At 42.0% G+C, this 19217-nt stretch overlaps 1 protein-coding gene and 2 long non-coding RNA genes across 7 annotated transcripts in view; 1 reads left to right on the plus strand and 2 right to left on the minus strand.

Annotated features, from left to right (window-relative positions):
• NTNG1 (netrin G1) overlaps positions 1-19217 on the plus strand; it is a 158779-nt gene that overhangs the window by 62285 nt on the left and 77277 nt on the right. For all 5 annotated transcript variants that reach the window (XM_037403775.1, XM_037403771.1, XM_037403773.1 and 2 more), the window contains exon 3: positions 5498-6138. In XM_037403775.1, the coding sequence (XP_037259672.1) occupies positions 5498-6138 (641 nt within the window). The remainder of the gene's footprint in view (positions 1-5497; positions 6139-19217) is intronic.
• Positions 2716-5624, minus strand: LOC119155305. The gene is made up of 3 exons (XR_005106680.1): positions 5539-5624; positions 4673-4817; positions 2716-4376 (listed from the first exon to the last, which is right to left on the minus strand). It is a non-coding gene; the product is annotated as an uncharacterized LOC119155305 (long non-coding RNA).
• On the minus strand, positions 6923-16715 carry LOC119155304. The gene is made up of 4 exons (XR_005106679.1): positions 16589-16715; positions 16400-16512; positions 12411-12714; positions 6923-7118 (listed from the first exon to the last, which is right to left on the minus strand). It is a non-coding gene; the product is annotated as an uncharacterized LOC119155304 (long non-coding RNA).

Below are 19217 nucleotides of genomic sequence, written 5' to 3' on the forward strand. Positions count from 1 at the left end.
TCCTTTAAAAATCTGAATTTTAAGGGCCTGCTTGCACTGAGTTTGTTGCGGAGTCAGGGCCATAATCTGCAATGTACTTCCAAGCTTAAAAGTGCACAAAGTTGTTAAGCATTATTATTTATTTTTGGCCAGTCAGATCCTCCCTGGTTTAATCTTTTTAAGTCTCCCCAGAAGTTATTGATTTAAACATGCTTTTTATTTTCTTTTCTCTGGTTTTGCTCAGAGTTCAAAGTGCTTGTCTCGTCATCCAGATGCCTCTCACTTGGGAGCTCTGTGAAAGAGCATCAAATCTTCCACTGAGATTTTAGCACTTTTTCTTTCTTAACTTAAATCACTTTAACTTAAAATGCTGTCACTGCAGTGATGAAAGGCTATTGATGGTAAAATGTTCCTGTCTACAACCATCCCTGTCTTCATCACAACAATAATTCTGCAGACGTTGACCGAGATGCTCTCAAACCAGCTAATGGATGTAGTCAGTTTGATAACATCAATTATCATGAGACAGATTCTGTGCCTTGCCAATCTTCCACCACTCTTGACTCTTTGCCCTTAGTAGGACAATGCCTAATGAGTAGTATCTCCCAATTAATGGTTTCATTATCTGGCGCTGTCACGGTAAACAGGTAATACCTTGTTAGAAACCACATGCAAAATGTAAGCATTAGGGCAATTGCTGCTATTAGCTATTACTGGCTAATTAGTAATATACAATGTACAGCACAGTACCAAGCGAACTGCTTGTAATGATCTCTTGGAAAGGAAGACAGAAATACTCTATTATTGCCAAAAGTGTGACTCAAATGTGGTAATTTACTGCACAACCTCACGCCAAACGTGAGGCAGACTGTATTTATTTTTGGTTTTGCACATCTGAGCTAACTACCTTGAGGCAGTGGTACAGAAATCAGCTGCTGTGACTTGCTTCCTGAAAATTTATTTTGCTCCTTTTTAAAATCTTGGTCTGCTTGACCTCAGCAGCCTTAACCAGTTTGAAAATGCAAGTTATAATCCTCTATAGGGATTTAGCCAGGTGTCTATTACAGCATGTAATCTGTGATACAGCTTCCAATATTCATGCTGCAGAAGGGTTAAGCCACTCTGTCTTTGTTCCTGAGTAAAAAAGTCCATGGGGCGTTAGAGTGGACAGGAAGCAGATTGAAAGAAGCAACATCTTCAATCAAGCCCTAAGCCTGCGCGGATGCGCTGAGGAGCTGTCCTGATGAGAGACTGGCTTTGCCTGAGCAGCAGCGCTTGGACTTTAACCCTTGAACAGCAGCTGCAGCGCGGCTGCTGGCTCCCCTGCTGACGCTCAAAGGTCGTACTACTGCTAGACCTCTGTTTTTAGCCAAGACCCTCACTCTAGGGTCACTGTCCTGTCCGCCACCAAGTTGTTCCTCGAGATGCACTTGGTAAGGCGATGTTCCTGCCCAGTGGGAGGGATGTCTAGGGACGTCCCAGGTGGGGACACTTGCAGAGCACCTCAGACACCACTATGAGGGTTCAAGCTGGCTGGCACAAACAGACATCACTGAGTGCTACAACAAACTAAATCCAGCCAGCTGAGGGGAAACCCTACTGGTACCAGTCAGCCCTAGTCAGCAGCTTCTTCAGTAACTCCACTTGAGAGTTACGGGCACTGAGCGTGACCAGACCGTGTGATGCAGCCAGGTGCCCTTGCCATGCTTGCAAAATGGGTACCTCGCCCTAAAGCCAGAGCTTGTAGACTATGTCAGTAGTTTTGGTAATATTTTTCATTCCATGAGCAGCCTAAAACAAAATAAATACCAACTTAATTTGCCTACCTGCAAGGAGCTATTTAATATGCATCTCCAATTACTGTACAGAAAGATAGTGGGTTTCTTCTGGATGGTCATGGTGTTGGGAAAGCCTCAGCTACCTTTTATGCTAATTGGCAGTAAAGTGTTTAGAAGTGTTTATTAGGGTTTAATTATTTAGAAATGTCCTAATGGCTTAAATACCATTTTGAAAAGTTACAAATATTTTCCACCCTGTCCAGCTGAAGAGCTGCTGCTTGGAAGGCTTGAATGAAGATCAGTTTACGGCTGCCTGCTGGTCACAGAATTACTTACGGCTGCTAATGTTCCATGCTTTAGGTGTCCCCGACACAGAACGGCCTTACTTTTCACAGATTGGCTAAGGTTTCTCTTCGTTGTATTCATTTTACTGAGATATAGATCTTAAAAAGGATTATCACAGAGATCAAGACATTAAAATAGGCAACTAATGCCAGTTAAATTAATTGTTTTCATATTAATGTGTACTAAGGGATGTTCATGTAGGGTAAGACCCCTTTACACTGTTTTGGTAGTGTAAGTATGACTTAACATGCTAATTATGTTTAAGATTAATTAGAAGCAGTTTAATGCCAAGATGCTGGTAGAGAAAATGGGAATCTGACTCCAAGCCTCTGAAGCAATAACCAAGTTAAATACTTCTGAATTACATCAGTGACGTCCGTGTCAGCAGGCAGAGGGGAACTTCCCTAAACTCATCATTTCTCTCCCCCTCCCTGCGTTAGAATTCAGGACATTTATTGTATCAGCTTATATCAGCTTAGGGTTTTTTTTCTCCTAATATTCTCTAGAATACTGAACTCCACGCAGGTTGTTTTGGTGTCATCCAATCATTCGAGTCTTAAAAGAGAATTTCATGCTATAAAATTAAAAGAATAATTCCATTTATTGGGTAGGATATGCCTGAAGCTTTTTATTAGGATTCTCATTTGCAGTGATACCCTTACCCCAGGGTTTCAGTGGCAGGTTGTGCCACTGATGTTACTGCTGGTAAGACTTTGAGGTGCAGGACAGCACTTTGACCATTTAATGTGAACAGCCTCATCTTTCCCAAAAAAAAGCCTTGTGCCCACAGAGATGTAGACTACCATTCAGTAGCCAGCTAGGGCTGATTTTTAGCATTCACTGCACCATTTTGTAGGTACCTTATTGCTACCAGCTCTCATGATCTTACTGTGTTCACGTTAGCTTGTGTTTTGTTAGAGACCCGTCTCCCTGCATTCTCTGATTATATTGGCACCTCAGCTTTTGCTAAAAAGGAAGAGATGAAAGAAAAAGGGAGCAAAAGAAATCCACTGACATTCAGAAAGAAACAATATGTCTTACACAATGTGGATTACCCACTGGAAGTCACAAAGCGTGCCTCCTCCAGCATGCAGGGACTCGCGGATCAGAGTGGCTTTAGTTTTTAACATGAAGAATGACAACAGACTCAGTGGGTGCTTTGGAGCAGGAAGCCGAAGCCATCCCTCAGCAGAGCTTAATGCACCTGTCTGGTACCCAGGAGCTTTTATTTGCTGGGTTTCAACACCCACGAACTCCCGGTGAAGTTGCTTTTTCCAACAATGACAGAAGCATATACATTATAGGTATGCACGCTGCTTTGTGGGGATAGGTACAGCAGTGACCAGATTTTTCTAGTAAACCTCAGAAAGCTGTGATTTGCACAACTGTGAGCATTTTCTGCAAAACTGATATGTACATATAGTCAAAGGGTGTGGAACCTTACAGATTTCACAATGTGTATTTTCCCTAAGGAAAAGGCCTAAGTAAGTTAGCAAATTCTGGCATTTGTGTCTGATATATTAAATGAAGCTTAAATAATTAAAAATTCGGTGTTTTCTCTGTTCTGCTTGAAACTTATTTTTGATTTTCACTGTTTTATTCAAAAGGAAGGCATAGAAATAGCAACCGTGAGCTTGAAATCAGAGCTGTAACAGGGAGTTACAGACACGTTTTGCAGAGTATTTCCAGTTACAGCTGCGTGCTTTGAAGCTGTCAGTGTAACAAGCAGTGTGCTGCTTTCAAATAACCCTTTTTGTTGTCATGCAGTTTTTTTCCTAGCTTCAAGTCCCAATGAATCGTTGTCAGTTTTAGCATTCAGCTGTATTAATGGGAAAGAAAGAGAGAGAAAGAAAATAGTATTTCCCTGCCCAGGTTGCTGGTCAGAGTGCAGGAGCCCATTTGCTTGTGCTTGGTGGGCATATGTCAAGGGGCAGAGCAGCAGCCAAGTTGGAAACTCATGTTTGAAACCCGTTTCCCAGACTGGATGGCATTGAATTGCTTCACTGCCCTGAGGCTTTGCGATGGAGAGAAGCGTAACTGTAATTAGAAGAAAAGGTTGATTATCATACAAGGGCTTGTTCTGTTTTCAGGGTAGGTGAGGGGAATGGTGATTAATGACAGTAACAGCTACACTTATGCCCCTGTCAAGCGCTGCTAGGTATAGGCATGTGCATCGTTTTCCCCATCAGTGCTGACCATCAGTGAAAAGAGGCATGGCCTCTTCCACCATCCGTGTGTGAGACGGAGGGAAGGATACGGAGCAGCCGTTGCTATCTGGAACAAACAAAGAATGAACAAGTAGCAAAATACTAATGTGTTGTTGAAAGCTGAAATTAGATAGATGTGATTCAGTGCAGCCTACAGGGTCTGATATCTTGGCAACTGCTGCAAGATATCCCCAATCTGCAGACAAAATAGCCTTTGTGAAGAAGCAGAAGATCGTAGTGTGCAAGTTAATGCATCAAAAGGCCAGGAAGAAAATAATTCACTTTCACCTTGCTACAGAGGACAAGCAGCAGTAAAAGCTGTGCACTATTGGCAAGCTTTTTTTGTTGCTGTTTTTAACTCACCCCCCAGTTCAGAGCTCCAGCCACCTCGGCAGCATTCCAGCTGGATCTGCTGACATCTCCCACCTAATCAAGTGCTGGATTATCTCATTCTGATAAATTGGAGCCAGTGCCTTGTGAAAAGTCTTTCCTGAAGTACTTCACTACCCTGTAATAAGATGGCAGATGTCTGAATCAAGCCCCAGAGCTGGCAGAGTGCTGTTTTTCTAATGGCTTTTGGTGGCAAGTGTAAATGTTTTACGGCAAGCCGGTACTAAGCCAGGAGCCCAGTTAAGCATGATAAATTTCACAGCCGGGTGAAAGGAAACTTGAGGGTATACTGGGTACTGGTTCATACCGAGTACGTGTGAGCTGCACCGCTGACCTCAAAACACTTGCCCTAAAAATCACTTCTTTCGTGAGCAGAACCCTTGAGGAACATACGTGTTTTAAAAAAAAATTCTCTTCAGCTGCTACATCTTTCTAGGAAGAGTTGGAGTTACTGAGCTATTACAGACTTGCTTACTGTTCACAGTCTTCTGTGACTCGATCGCTGGTCTGAGTCGTTCAGGGTAAATAAGCTTTCCTTTCTCTAAAACATACTAAGAAAAATGTTTATGTTACAGAAGCAAGGGTGCTATGTATGTGTGTTTGTACATTTACTTCAACAGGTAAAACTGCCAGGATCAATCTTGTTAAGATAAAGGTATTCCTTGCAAGCACTTGTTTTTTCTTTCTTGGTTTAACTGCTGGAGAAAAAGCAGCAGTTCTCTTGTGCCAAACAAACATCTTTATGTGTCACAGTCACCTATACCATGCCTCTTGTAACACTGCTCTGCTCTTTTCCAGGGGAATCCCTACATGTGCAATAATGAATGTGATGCGAGTACCCAAGAACTGGCTCATCCCCCGGAACTGATGTTTGATCTTGAAGGAAGACATCCCTCCACATTTTGGCAGTCCACAACTTGGAAGGATTATCCAAAGCCTCTTCATGTTAATATCACGCTCTCCTGGAACAAAACCATTGAGCTTACAGATAACATAGTTATCACTTTTGAATCTGGCCGTCCAGACCAAATGATCCTGGAGAAATCACTCGACTATGGACGAACATGGCAGCCCTACCAATACTATGCCACGGACTGTTTAGATGCTTTCCACATGGATCCAAAATCAGTGAGGGATTTATCACAGCACACAGTCCTAGAAATCATTTGCACAGAGGAATACTCTACTGGGTACATGACAAATAGTAAAATAATCCACTTTGAAATTAAAGATAGATTTGCTTTTTTTGCTGGACCTCGGCTTCATAACATGGCTTCTCTTTATGGTCAGCTTGACACAACCAAGAAGTTAAGAGATTTCTTTACCATCACAGATCTGAGGATAAGACTGCTTAGGCCAGCAACTGGAGAAATATATGTAGATGAGCAACACCTGGCACGCTACTTTTATGCAATTTCAGACATAAGGGTATACGGAAGGTAAGAGAACGTACACCTTTAGACACAAGTGTGTGTGTTTGGTTTTAGAGGTTATTCCAAATGGTTTATTTCCCCAAACGTGCTGACATTTTCTGCCTAGACGTGTGCATTGGAAGCCTGGCTCAGCTGAAGCCTGTTTCTGGTTGTACTAGAGGTGTCTGATTCAGCGGCACAAAGTCCTGCGTGTTCGCTGTCACGAGCCTGGGATCTTGAGCCCTAGATCTCGTGAGCAGTGTGGTGCTGACCATTTCTTACGCTGGCTCAGGAATTCACCCTGGCATTAGGACAGTCTGCTTTTATATAGCTGGAGCCTGATCTCATGGCAGTTAACCAAAAAGAGAGATTCTGTTTTGTCATTTAACTTTTTCAGGCTAATGTGAGCTGTGATTGATACAGCAGCCCTTGCGCAGACCCTTCCCGCTAGGTCTGGCTATGAACTGCCTGTGAACAAGGAAGGCGGCAGAGATTAGAGTCCGTTCCTTGTACTCTAATTAGCTCTGAAAAGCAGTAAAGCTGAAGTAAAATGGAAAAAAACAACAATGTTTTTTAGAGAGACTGATTTGAATATAACAAAGATGATTACTCAACTGGGTTCATGACAAATAGTCCCTCTAGGGCAAGCAGTGGCTGGCAGCAGGTGCCGTAGTCCCAGAAATAATAACTGTGCAATGACATCCCTATCGGGAAATTTTCTTCCCAGCTCAAACTAGCAATTGACTGATGACCTCAAGCAGGAGGGTAATACCCTTTACATGTGTCTTGGATGCCAATTTGCTTGGAAGAAATAAATAAGACCTTCTCTATTGCAATTCACTCACCTTTCTAATGTACCTTTTCCTTCTCCTCTGTTTCTTCTATAAAGAGTTCAGATCTTCCTTTTTAAAAAACTTTTTTTTTTTTTTTAAGAGAAGCTAAGTATCCAAACGAACAGAAAAGCTAACGTATCTTGGAAGACCAGGGCATTTTTTGCAGACTCAGGACTGAGTGAAAGAAAAGAGACAGTGATTATCTAGAACACTGGCTACTGTATTTTTATTACTCCTGTAGTGTGTTTGCCATTTTCTACTTCTTTCATACAAGACCTTCATGTTCATAAGCATTTCCATATTGCAAAAATCAATAGATGAAATCAAAATAGAATCAAATTACTGTGACGTAATCTATTGAAAAATATTGCCCTAACTTTTATATAAAGGAAGAATTGATGCCACACACAGATTTGAATGCATAAGTGCTTTTGCAGTGCCGATATATTTTTATATGACATCAAAAATACATTTCTTAGGACTGTAGATTTAGCATGTAGTTACAATCTTCTGTGTCCATACCAAACACATACTCACGCATACGGAATCACTAATTGAAAGTGTAAGATAAATGCTGCTGTTTTAAGAATTCTTTTTGTTACTCTCATAGTTACATTGTAAATTATTTTTTAGAAGCCTCTTGGAGGCCTAGGTGGATCGTGGGCAGCTTAAGGTACTGTTTGAAATAGTTCGGTGAAGTTAGCCGCAGTATATAAAAAATAACACGTATGTTCTGTTTAATGTGTATCCTTTCTCCACTGGGCTCCACGTATTTAGCTCTACAGAGGCATCATATCAAAGCTCAGGATTTGAAGGTCCTTACACTTTAAGGAAAAGCTGCTCCCCATCTGAAAACCCATTTGGTGCTTAATCTGACATCAATTAGACTATGAGTACTTTATCAAAGAAAGCATCTGAAGGATTAAAAAAGAGTGCATTGCATGCAAATTAGAACCAGAAACTTTCTGAGCACATCTGGGGCATGGCAATCTTGTGAAAAATTATCTATAGAAATGAAGTGTGACTGTACAGGGTACTTATCTGATGCTGATGCTTGTTGTCTAAATGCTGCAGTAATTGGACACATGCTTTAAAAGAAATAGCCGATGTGTAATAGTATCTCACTAGATTAGATTCATGTGAATTCTTATCAGTCTTCTGCTAATGAGAAGAACAGCTCTTCAGGGATTTGGTGGCCTTTCCTTCAATATGTTCTGAGGCTTCCTTGTTAAAGACTTTATGGGCTTGCTTACTGCTGCAGAGCTGTAAGGCTGCAGCACACAGCCCCTGACTATTTAGGCACACCAAACGGAACTTGCAATAGGTTTTAGGTATTTTTGGTCTCCTACCAGAAACCCTATTGGTTTCCCCCTGCAAGAGTCTCCAAATCAGCATTATAGTCATGTACCCTGGCGTGCCCTGAGCATGGGAACACAGTGGAGAGGAGCAAGGGTTACACCAGGGGCTTTGTGCTGCTGTTTCTGATTCAGCTGAGCTTCCCAGCCGCTCCACGTTAATTTAGGATGTTGACTGGAAATTAAGTTACAATTTAAATTTTATTTTTTTTCCTACAATGTTTCATATTCTGGGCTTTGAGACCTGATGTATGTGTACATTTAGTAAAGCTGGACTAGGCTGTTCCATGAGGATGGGATACAAAGGGATGTTACCGAGGAGCTTTACATGTGGTAGACGAGTGATGCTAGCAGACACATCTCAAAGTTAGTCCTTTTACTGAAAAAAACCTGTTTGTTAACTATACTTCAAATCACCAAAGTTCATAATAGCGTATTTCTAAAGGCAGCATAAATAGCAGTTTGTTTCATGCTGTATTTTAAGGATCGATGACAGTGAAAAGCATCTATCTTAAAGCCACCATATTTAATATACAGGACGCTGGGGTGGTTAATATTTCACAATGAATTATAGATAGGAGATTTGCCCACTTAATGTAAGATTTGTTTCGTCATTGCTTTGCATTTTGGTGTGAAATAAGCCTGATGTATGTAGCATTAGAGATGAAAACCTGTGTACCCTCGATGAGCGCCTTACCTCCTCTATTACCACTCATTTATTCATCTTCAATTTACCACTTCCATTGTGTATTTATTAAGGTGATGAAAAAAAGGAAACGTGGCTGTTAGCAATTTCAGCAACCCCATTGTGCTCACATTATTCAAGAAACCTAATAATCCACATGAACTGATTCTGACTTACTGATGGTCTGCTTCACTAAATCAGGGTGATTTTTTCTAGTGAATAATGGACGATGTAGTGTGCCAGTACCTTAATTAAAGAGAGCCTCTCTTACTCTTGATCTCGTTTTAATTTACAGGGTAATACTACAATAATATCACTAATGGAAGGTACATTAAAGGGCGTAAAGTAGCATTAACTGTATTAAATTATGGCACTTGTGTTAATTAACTGCTGAAGCAAGATGGTCCTAACGGCTAGAAAGGTCGACTAATGCATAAATAAAGTCTTCTGGGGTGGGAAACTAAGAAAGAGCAGACATTTTTCCCCTCCTCTGGCCTTGCTGCAGAGAATCAGAATGTGTTGTGTGGTAACATCAGGAAGGTGTCTCTCACTTTGCTGCTGCAGAGGTGGCCTGGGCTGTCTGTGGGCTCTGCCTTTGATTCCATGTGAAGGACAGTCTTGGGAGTAAGCTGTGAGGTACAGCTCCCTGTTTTAACATTTTGGGGGGGGCGGTAGGAGAATTTCACTAAAATGCTGATAATAATTCCTTTGAAGTCAATCAAAAGGTTGCTAGCAAATTTTGGATCAAGCTGCTAAAGATTCAACCACCATCATTCCAAAGTCTTTTTGCTTTAACCGTACTGTCAGTGACGTGTACATTTATAGACTGTAAGTTAACAGTAAGTTGGGATGCTAGTAAAAAAACATTGCCCCAGTGGGTGACAGAATGACTAGCTGGCTAAAACAAAGGATCTTATTGCTTTGGGGTGATTAGGTTTTGATCTAAGAGCCACCAGTTTCCTTCTGGCACCAGAATATCCAGCCTCTGTACAACGTTATTAAGCCCTTTGGAATTTATTTTTATACTCTCTCTCGCCTTGAAGCTTCTGTATTTAAGCCCCAGGGGGTTCTGACCCTGTCTCAGCTCCGGTTGCAGTTCCAGCAGCAATAGAAACCTCTGACTCACAGTATGCAAGTGAAAAGTAGCCTCAGTTTTAACAGATCCTTGCTCTCACATTCTCTTTTCAAAATGTAAATCCATCTCAGCATCTGAAGAAATTAGTCTGAAGGAAAGCACGTTTGCTGCTTAGGGAGTTGGGGCTTTTTTGTCTCCTGCCGGCTGTGACCCTGGGCCAGGCGCTCAGTGCCGCTGTGGTGGATGTGGGGCAGGGGAGAGCCCTGCTCTGCCCCAGGGCTGATCTGCCCCCGAGCCGGGGGCGCACGCTGCTGCCGTCGGTAGGTGGTCAGTGTGGCGGCTGGGTTCTACCAGGTTTCATCCTCTGGTTTCTTCTACGGATGGATTAATTGGATTAAATCTGTATGTTACTCTGGCATACACTTGACAGCGCTGTGATAATATCCCTCTGCAATTTACTCAAAAGCAGAACTTTGCCCTAGGGAAGCGGTAATATATAGAAGTGCTTTAGTTTTATTCATAATAGACAATGTTTTCATTAATGTTCAGCTCAGAACCAGATCATCAATATGAAGATATGTAGGCTTCAAGCTTTTAAGAGGACAACTGAATACCATTCCTGTTTCTAGTATTTATTTCCCATACTTGGATAGTCTTTGTTTTATGAGAACACTTGCCTAAGCAGCTTGTTCTCCTTTGAGATTTTCACTAGTACTTGGAGGGAATCTAGCAGTTTCTCCAATTAAATTATGAACTCATTAGAGAACAGGAAATAAAAAGAAATATATGTATTTAAGACCACGTCAATTTATCTTTAACTCCCGAGTGCAATTAGCTTTTTTAATATATCTACTGTAATATGTCACTAGGGAAAATGGTCCTTCATTTTCTGTAAACAAATCTAGGATCATCAGGAATTGAAATAATTAAATGGTCACTGTGTTTATTCACACATGAGTAGTCTCCAATGTTTTACTCAGTACAGGTGTCCTGGCTGGACTTTATTCCTGCCCATGTTCAGATAATACTGGTTTCCACCCTCCATCCTGGTGACACAAGGGCTGTCCGTCAGCTCAGAGTGGTCTCAGTCTTGTAGTGGCTGGAAGAGGAGCAGAGCAGTGGAGTCTGGGCGGCTCACTAGGTCTCTAATTCTGCTATTCACTTTTGAAACTGGTGGGTTTAAATCACCAGGTTTCACTTGCCATCTTTGCTCATTAGCATCTGATCATCTTTTCTTGGCCTGTTTTGCAAGACATCAAGCATTTCCATACTGATCTCCCTCAGCTGACTTTCAAGGAAGCTCAATATCGTGCAGGATCAGGGTGTCTGAGAAGAGGCACCAAACCTTTTTTTAGTATAATTCATTGTGCCATTGAACATTAAAGGAGTAGAGATAAAACTCCTGATGAAAGAAATGAGAATTTTTCTTCCTGTATCGCTTTTTATGCTGAAAAGCTATCCAAAGAGCCTTTCTGAATAAATTCAGTGATTCCAATATCTTGCAGAAACTTTCTTTCCTTTAAGCTTTCCATTCCAAAAGAGTTCAATGTTATGCAAACACTGAAATAAGCTTAAGGATCTCCTGGATCACATATACAAATGATTCCTGGCACAGGGATGTCCTTCATGTTGAAGTTAAAGCTGGAGTGGTAGAACATACTATCACGTTAAAAGTTTAAACATTTCCAACTATCTCACAAGTAATAGGAACTACGAGCTTGTAGGTGGGTTTTTTTTCTTTTATTTTTTAATTTGACAGTCTGATCCCTTGCAGGAGTACCAGCACTGTGAGATCGCCTGACATTTCTTTTCTTCCATCTCACTACCTAATCACATGTGCTTAGAAGCTGATTTTTACTGGATACTCCTCAGCGTGTGAAGTGCCTCAGAAGGTAGTAGCTGAACCCAGAATATCCATGTACTTTTTCTTGACACAGGTGGTGTTTCTGTGTTAATCTTTTTTGTTAGTTGTAATAAATGAGCCATCCTTCAGCTGTGATTTAGGGAAATACTTGAAACTAAGAGAGTTAACTTTGCAGCCTTTCTTCTTTATTTCCCTCTACTACAGTGCCATAGTAAATCCTGTGTATCACTCCCTATACATGACAAGAAGTGCTGAAACAAGAGACAAGACCTGATACTAGTTTCAGCTGCCATCCTGCAAATGGGGACTAATTTCAGTGAAGTTACCCATATTAAACCAATGAGTTTCAAATGTGTTCATGTAGGAGGAGGGAGGGAGTGAGGGAGAACAAGTGATGGAAAGGAAGGAAGGGAGGAAGGAAGGGAGGGAGGACAGAAGTAAGAAGGCTGTCCCAGCTCCTGTTTGAAAAAGTGAGAAAAAACCACACCTCTCAGTCCGTCTTCTCTCTTTGTGTGATAAGGCTGATGTGAAACAGGGCAGTTCTGCAAAGTCCAGTCGTACAGTCACACGGAAACACCTATTCAGAAAACTGGGAAGTGAATTAGTAAAGGTCAAGGTCTAATAGTCTCATTACCTGGGGTCTGTGAGAACCCTTCCCCTCCTTCAGTGTTGAGTCCATCTCCAGGATTAATGGATGTCAGCAGTACTAGTGACCCGTGCACAAAGGGGATCGCCGTGGTCCTTACTTGACTGCAGCAGGCTGTTGTGCCAGTGAGTCAGCAGCTGAAATCCTTGGTAAAACACAAATATAACATCTTGTTAACTGGGCTGAACAGCAGGGTAGGTTTTAATTCTGTTCTCATAGAATATAACCTTGATCATGGAAAAGTAGGAAAAGCGCTACAGAAAGAAACAGCAGTGCTGTGAATTTAGTGGGCAGCACTATGGTCAGGGAAGAGGAGACGAGGGGTTATGCTGCAGGTAGCATTCCCAAGAGGAAGCCTGGCTGCTGATGCATTCAGGAACGCATAACGTTAGCTGCAGCCCTCTGCAGGAGAACGAGCTGTGTCCTGGTTAGATCCATGGGACATGCTAGAAACGAAAGGGTGCTGAATGGCAAGAGGTGTCCTAATGACATTATGAGGGAGCAGGAACTGGAGAACTTCTTGACATACCACCATTCCTGTGCGAGACCTTTAGCTTTTTGCAGCACACAGAACCCTTGGAGCCTTAGAGTCTGTTTGTGAACAGCATCTGGTTGCTCACACAACAGTTCATCCAGACTTCTAAGCAGGTAGCAATTAATAAAAAGGAATGATTGGTATGGATTTTATGCAGGACATGCTGCCGTAGTCTGCAGTGACATAGCTGTACTTCACTGGCGATTATTTTGAAATTTTGGGGGTGAAGACCACTGTTTTGAAATAAGCCTGGAAACAAACAAAAACATTTCAGGAAGAGGCTGATAATCCATAGCTTCATAACATAGGTTAAGGCTGATCAGGCCTTGGGATTTACTATGGATAGTGAAATACATATGGTACATACACATGCCCAGTGCTGGGGGCAGTTTACTAAAACTTATGCTCTTTCTGTGAAACCTTGACTCTATCCTCTGACTTGGATGTTTGTGCATATGTCAATAGTTGTCTGCTTCTTCCTTATAAACTCCTTGGAACACTTTGTGATTGTTTTCATTTTCACCCCTAAATCCATCTCTGTCTTTATGGGAGCTACACAAAGCGTCTTCCCCCTCTGCCATGCAGTATCCCCGCTTCCACCCTCTCTAGATGCATCTTGGCCTGTAATATGTATCCAATATATTAACATTTATAAAGTACTTTGAAATACACTTAAGAAAGATTGGTGGAGACGCACCATGGAGTGTTATAATCTGTCCTCCCTGCACCATCACTTATAAACCCGGCATGTAACAGGAATATTGGTATCAATGTTGTAATGTATAAATGGTATATAGGCTAATGTAGAGACGCTGTCCTGATGACAGAGGGACATGGTGGTTCATGCTTAACTGCCGTCAGTATTTCTGTTACGCTGCTCATTAAACCTATTAAAAACAGAAAAGGTAAAATTTTACTACAATAGGGATATATACATTGAGCTATGCGTCTTCACACTCAACTAATTAGTTGCCATCAACTGTTTTCCCTTTGCTGGGTGACATGTGGTATATAAATCATTACAATATGTTAAATGCAAATGGTTGGTAATAGGGTAACCATCTGCTCACTGTTGGAAAGTTAGCAGAGGAATATGGTAAGCTGTACTTCTAATAACGATGCTGAACTCACATCCCTGAAATACCAAATATCTAAAAACAGCTGCCTTCACTAATGGCAACATTACTAATACATCTCTTACCCTTTTCATTTTCAGAAGTAAACCACATATTTTAAGAGGTAATTTTGTTCTTCAGCGTGAACTGGAGTTCAAGGCTAGGGTCTGTAACAACAATGGGAACCACCGTATCGCAGAGCCTGATCTGTTTCTCAGATTGTGTTGAGCGCTTTTGAACAGCCAATAAATAATGAGGCTGCCCACTCTGCTCGGGACATCTTTTCGTCCACAAATATAATTAAACTCTCTTCCTCCCCTAATCCCTGCTGCCAGGCCCTTTTTCAGGGACAACATTATTCTGTAAGTGATAGATACTTGGCACATTGCTGCCTGGTAACGTATTGCGCTAGAGGCCGTCAAAGGGTGCCTTCCATCTAATAACCTACCGTGCTCTGTGAGCATTAAAGATCAGCGCTGCGAAGAGGGATCAGTTATTTTGCCACAGACATGTATTATCAGGGGCTGTCACATACCTTCCTAATGAGCATTTCTGGATCCGCAAGTGACAAAGTAATGCATTGGAAAATTAGTAGTGGGACAAGAGTGAAGGACTGCCTGCCAAAGTTGAGGCTCTGCCTTCAAGCTAGAGCAGCTCCTTCTCTCCTTACCCATTCAGTCGTCTGCTGGTCAGGGTCACCATCACAGTGCTGATGTGCTGGCTCCCCCACCAGTAATATACTGCAGTATCACCTATCAGAGAGATTAATATGTTCCTGTACTGAATTCCCAAGATGTGGCTATCAGCATTAAAGCAGCTGAGGAATTAATTCTGCTCCCACTGTCTGAATGGAAAAGAAGTTTGTGATTTCATCAGAGCCAGGTGCTGGTGCTGCCGTGGCTTTCTTATGCCACATTAGGAGGGAGGGGTTGGTGCTTGGGGGGTTACATCTGGCATGGCAGTGTCTGATTTAAGATTGTGCTTCCAGGGAAGCACCTGCAGGGGAAGAGGCTGCAGGAGAGCTCATTAGCTTGGCGGTTTCTCAGCCCTGGGATGAATTACAGAATAAGATGCTTGCTTTACAGGGTCTCAGGAACCTGCGGCTTTGTTTAGGTGAGCTGTTCTGCAAAGCTTCCCAAGTTTAAAGAAAAACGTTACAGGGAGAGGTTTTTGCGCTAACACATTTTCCTTTGTTGCCCTGTGAGAAAAGAAGCACCGGCTGAAGGCTGCACACATTTGGTGACTCCATTTTGCTTCACAGTGAACACTTGTTTCAAAATGGGGTGTCTGCACTTTGAAGTTATCTGGAGCATTTATAGGCAGAGCTGGTGTGATGAGCAGCACTTTATAATACCTCAAAGGCATGGTGCCAGAGCTGGGAATTTGATAAGCTGGGGTCCTGAATTGGATTCCAGCAATGGTCACAAGTTTTAGGAAGCTCTCATTTGAAATTGCAAGCGGGGGAAAAACAGGATTCTTTCTCTTTAATTGCATTAGTTTTATTGAACTGAAGCATTGCTTCAGTTCCCAGAACACTTTATATATATTTTAATGCAAGCTACCAGAGACAGGACGGTTGCAGGAGTTTATTGTTTCTGACTGTTATATTTGGTAAAACTGATTTTATTCATTTTCCCATTTAACTCTCTCGTGCATTGAGAATCTTTAGACTTTGGGATGGTGTTTACTGAAGTTGTCATAAACACAGTAATGTTAACTTCTTTGATGTGGTAACGCTTTTGCAGTGCTTTTCTTCAGGCCTGGTCAGAAAAGCCAGGCTAAGACATGCGAATGTGAACTGGAGCCCAGGAACCTCTGGTGGCCTTTTGTGCAGGAGAGGGAACATGGAATTCATTCCCTCAGTAGCTGATCCTTTAGGTTTTAATTTGATATATGACGCTAGCATTCACTGCAACACAAATGTCCTGGCCATTGGATGCTTCCCATCCATTGTTTGGGGGGGGAGAGGAAGGGTCATTTGAGAGGTTTGGGAGTTTTTAACCTTACTTACCTTGGCTGTATTTTTATAGCCTTGTCACATTTTAATTGGCTCCAGATCTTCTCATTGTATTTATTGAACTGTGGCCATCTCTTCCCTTACTTAGAGCTAGAGGTGTTGATTTTGCCATGCAAGCCCAACCAGGAATTGCCCAAAAAAAAAAAAAAATCAAAAAACTTACCATTCCTGTCCCCCCAGTTAGAGCACAGAAGGTCCCACCACCCTCTACACTGCCAGGGGAGCAGAGCCGGTGGGAGCAGGGTGCAGCGGTGGCAGTTGGGACAGGGGACAGAGCTGCAATAGGAGAAGGCGTCTGTTTTGTCGGTGACCTGCTTTGGGAAATCCTCCTTCCCTCCCACACCCTGCATACCTCCAGCTGCTCATTTCTCACTGTCTTGTCTTCTCTTTTTGGTGATCATCACTCCTTCAGTGGTATCGCATGGGGAGTCGCTGCCCATGTGGCTCAAAGAAGGAATGGAAACCTTTGGCAGGAACATCTCAATTTACAACGAAAAAGTAAACCTATTATATTTTCTCAATGCAGAAAATTGCTTATCATTTAACAAGCTTCATTAAAGATACTGTGCTTATGAAACCATGCCTCCCCTCCTTTAAATGCCCCTGAAATAATTCTTCCAGCAGGACAGCAAAACAGCAAGGAGCCAGTTACATTTTTAATCGCTTCTGTCCCATAGGAATTGCAGTCTGTCAGCAAGGGCAGCTCCTTCCCCTCTGCAACACAGGAGAAGAATTAAAAGATGGGAAGCTGTGGTCCAACAATGGTGTGTTGCAGTTATTAATGAGGTAAAGAACAAACAATCTGAGCGTCATTAACTCCTAATATTCTGCTCCTGAAAATTTTTAACCCAATCCACAAGCTAGATCTGAGGGGAAAAAAGAAATTAAAACAAAAAAAAAAAATCCCCCTTTTCCATTTGTGTTTTTTCCTGAATGGGGAATGGGGAGTGGAGAAACAGTCGGATGAAAGACATAGGGAACAGTAAAATAATGTGAAATTTCTCCTTTACTGTACATACCTCAAAAGAAAGTTTCAACAGCTTAGAATCCGTACTCAAACCAGTTTGCATCGTTTTACCTTGTGATCAGGTAGGTCAGTTAGTTACTGCAGGAATAACCCTCAACGTAGATGATTCTTTCTGAGATTCATCCTTTCAGGTGGATGACAGCAACAGCCTCAGTTCCAACATGTACAAATAGCTCGTGTTTTAGGCTTGATGTCTTAAAATATACATCTGGACTTTTGTGTTTTTACAGCTACAGAGAGATCAGATTCTGAAATCTCTCTTCATTCCAGTGGATACTTTTGGAGACTAATGCAGACTTTAGATTTTGTGGTCTATGTTTGTTTGTTGTTAATGCTTCATAAAATATACATGCTCTAAATAGGAGAGACGCAGGAGAGCAATACCATCAGAATAAGAAAGGATTATGTGTCTTGATTCCAAAAGCAGGTGAAATACTACTTTTAATGTAGTTCATTGGTTTCCTCGCTGTGCAGTCACACCCAGGTTTTGGCTAACAAATGCGCAATTAGCATGTGGCTGATGTTCAGCCTGCCTGTCAGTTGTGAAGAGGAGATACCTATGGTCTAAAGGTTTCATACAAAATGCGTCACATTAGATTTTTAGAGGCATTTGGCATTCAAAATTAAACAACCTACACGTGGATTAGTGCTGGCTCTTGGAAAAATTGGGGGGGTTGTAAATTTTTACTGTGTTTTATTATTCCAGGGCTTTTGGAAAATCTCTCGCACATATTACGACCACCAAAAGAAGAGCTTACTCCCCGAGAAAAGTTTCTGCAGTTTAAAATGAGCTGAGTATGTGCTGTAACAGGAGAGAGGCCTTTTGGACTGTTGGGCAAATACTGTTGCAATGCAAACACAATTAATAGAACATAAAGTGCAGTCTCAATGCCATGTATGCAGGAGCTTCCCCCTAGTTCCTAACACAAGAAATGCATGCTTTTTTATATCCTCATAAGCTTAGCACGTTTTAAAAGAAACCAGGTTTGAAAATTCAGCTGCTGTAACTACATTAGGCAAACAGGAAAGGGAAAGAACTCCTGCGAGGCACAGCGGAGACTTCATCCTAGGAGAGCTGTAGGCAGCAGCCCCGGGCGCTTGTCCTGCCCCGCAGCTGCGGGAGCAGGTGCCAACACCACTGAGAGAGGGCCAGTGTCTTGTCACTGGTGTTACTGGGGTTTGCAGTTTGCAGTGCCTGCACCTCGGGAGAAGTCTGTTACAGAGTAAGGCTATTTTCCCTTATTTTATCATTTTTTTTTATCTTCAGAGGTAGGTCAGCAGCTGAAAACCCAGAGATTATCATGAAGAGGTAAAACAGACAAAACAGAAAAGTGATTTGTGGGTTGTGGCGGGTGGGGGGGGGAAGGAATAGAAATTTTGTATTCTGAAAGTTACATTCTACTTCTGTTACAAGAAGCTTGGACAGGTGCCAGAAGCTTGTTCCCTTTGTGATACGATTATATGGCCACTAAGTCATTTGGTTCAGTCAATTTGCCATATATCATGATAAATCTGTATATAGCCGAAAATCCACAAAGTTCTGCCCTTTTCCTGTCCTGAGGTTTTCTGCCCAACATGAAAGCAGAGAACAGCTTTAACAAGATCTGGGGCCACTTCCGAGTCCTGTGTGATGCTCCCCTCCTGGCTTGGGAAGATAAAGAGGGGAGATGCTGAGCAGGACATGAGAACAGATGAGGAAGGACAATGAGCAGTAATGGTGGGGACAGGAGGTCATGACGGCTGTGGGCACCATCCTAAGTCCCAGTGGAACTCTCTCCTCTGCAGCTCTGCCACTGTCTGAGAGAGAACACAGCACTGAAACATAACAGACATGAACTCCTTTATCCCCAGAAGCATTACTTTTGAAAATATTTCAAAAAAGTAGACATTATTGTTTTCTTGATTTTTTGTTTATATAATTCAGGAGGTTTCTGATAATTATGCCCAAGTTCAT

This window comes from Falco rusticolus, chromosome 11 (genome assembly GCF_015220075.1).
Source record: "Falco rusticolus isolate bFalRus1 chromosome 11, bFalRus1.pri, whole genome shotgun sequence".
In the NCBI taxonomy this organism is placed as follows: Eukaryota; Metazoa; Chordata; class Aves; order Falconiformes; family Falconidae; genus Falco; species Falco rusticolus.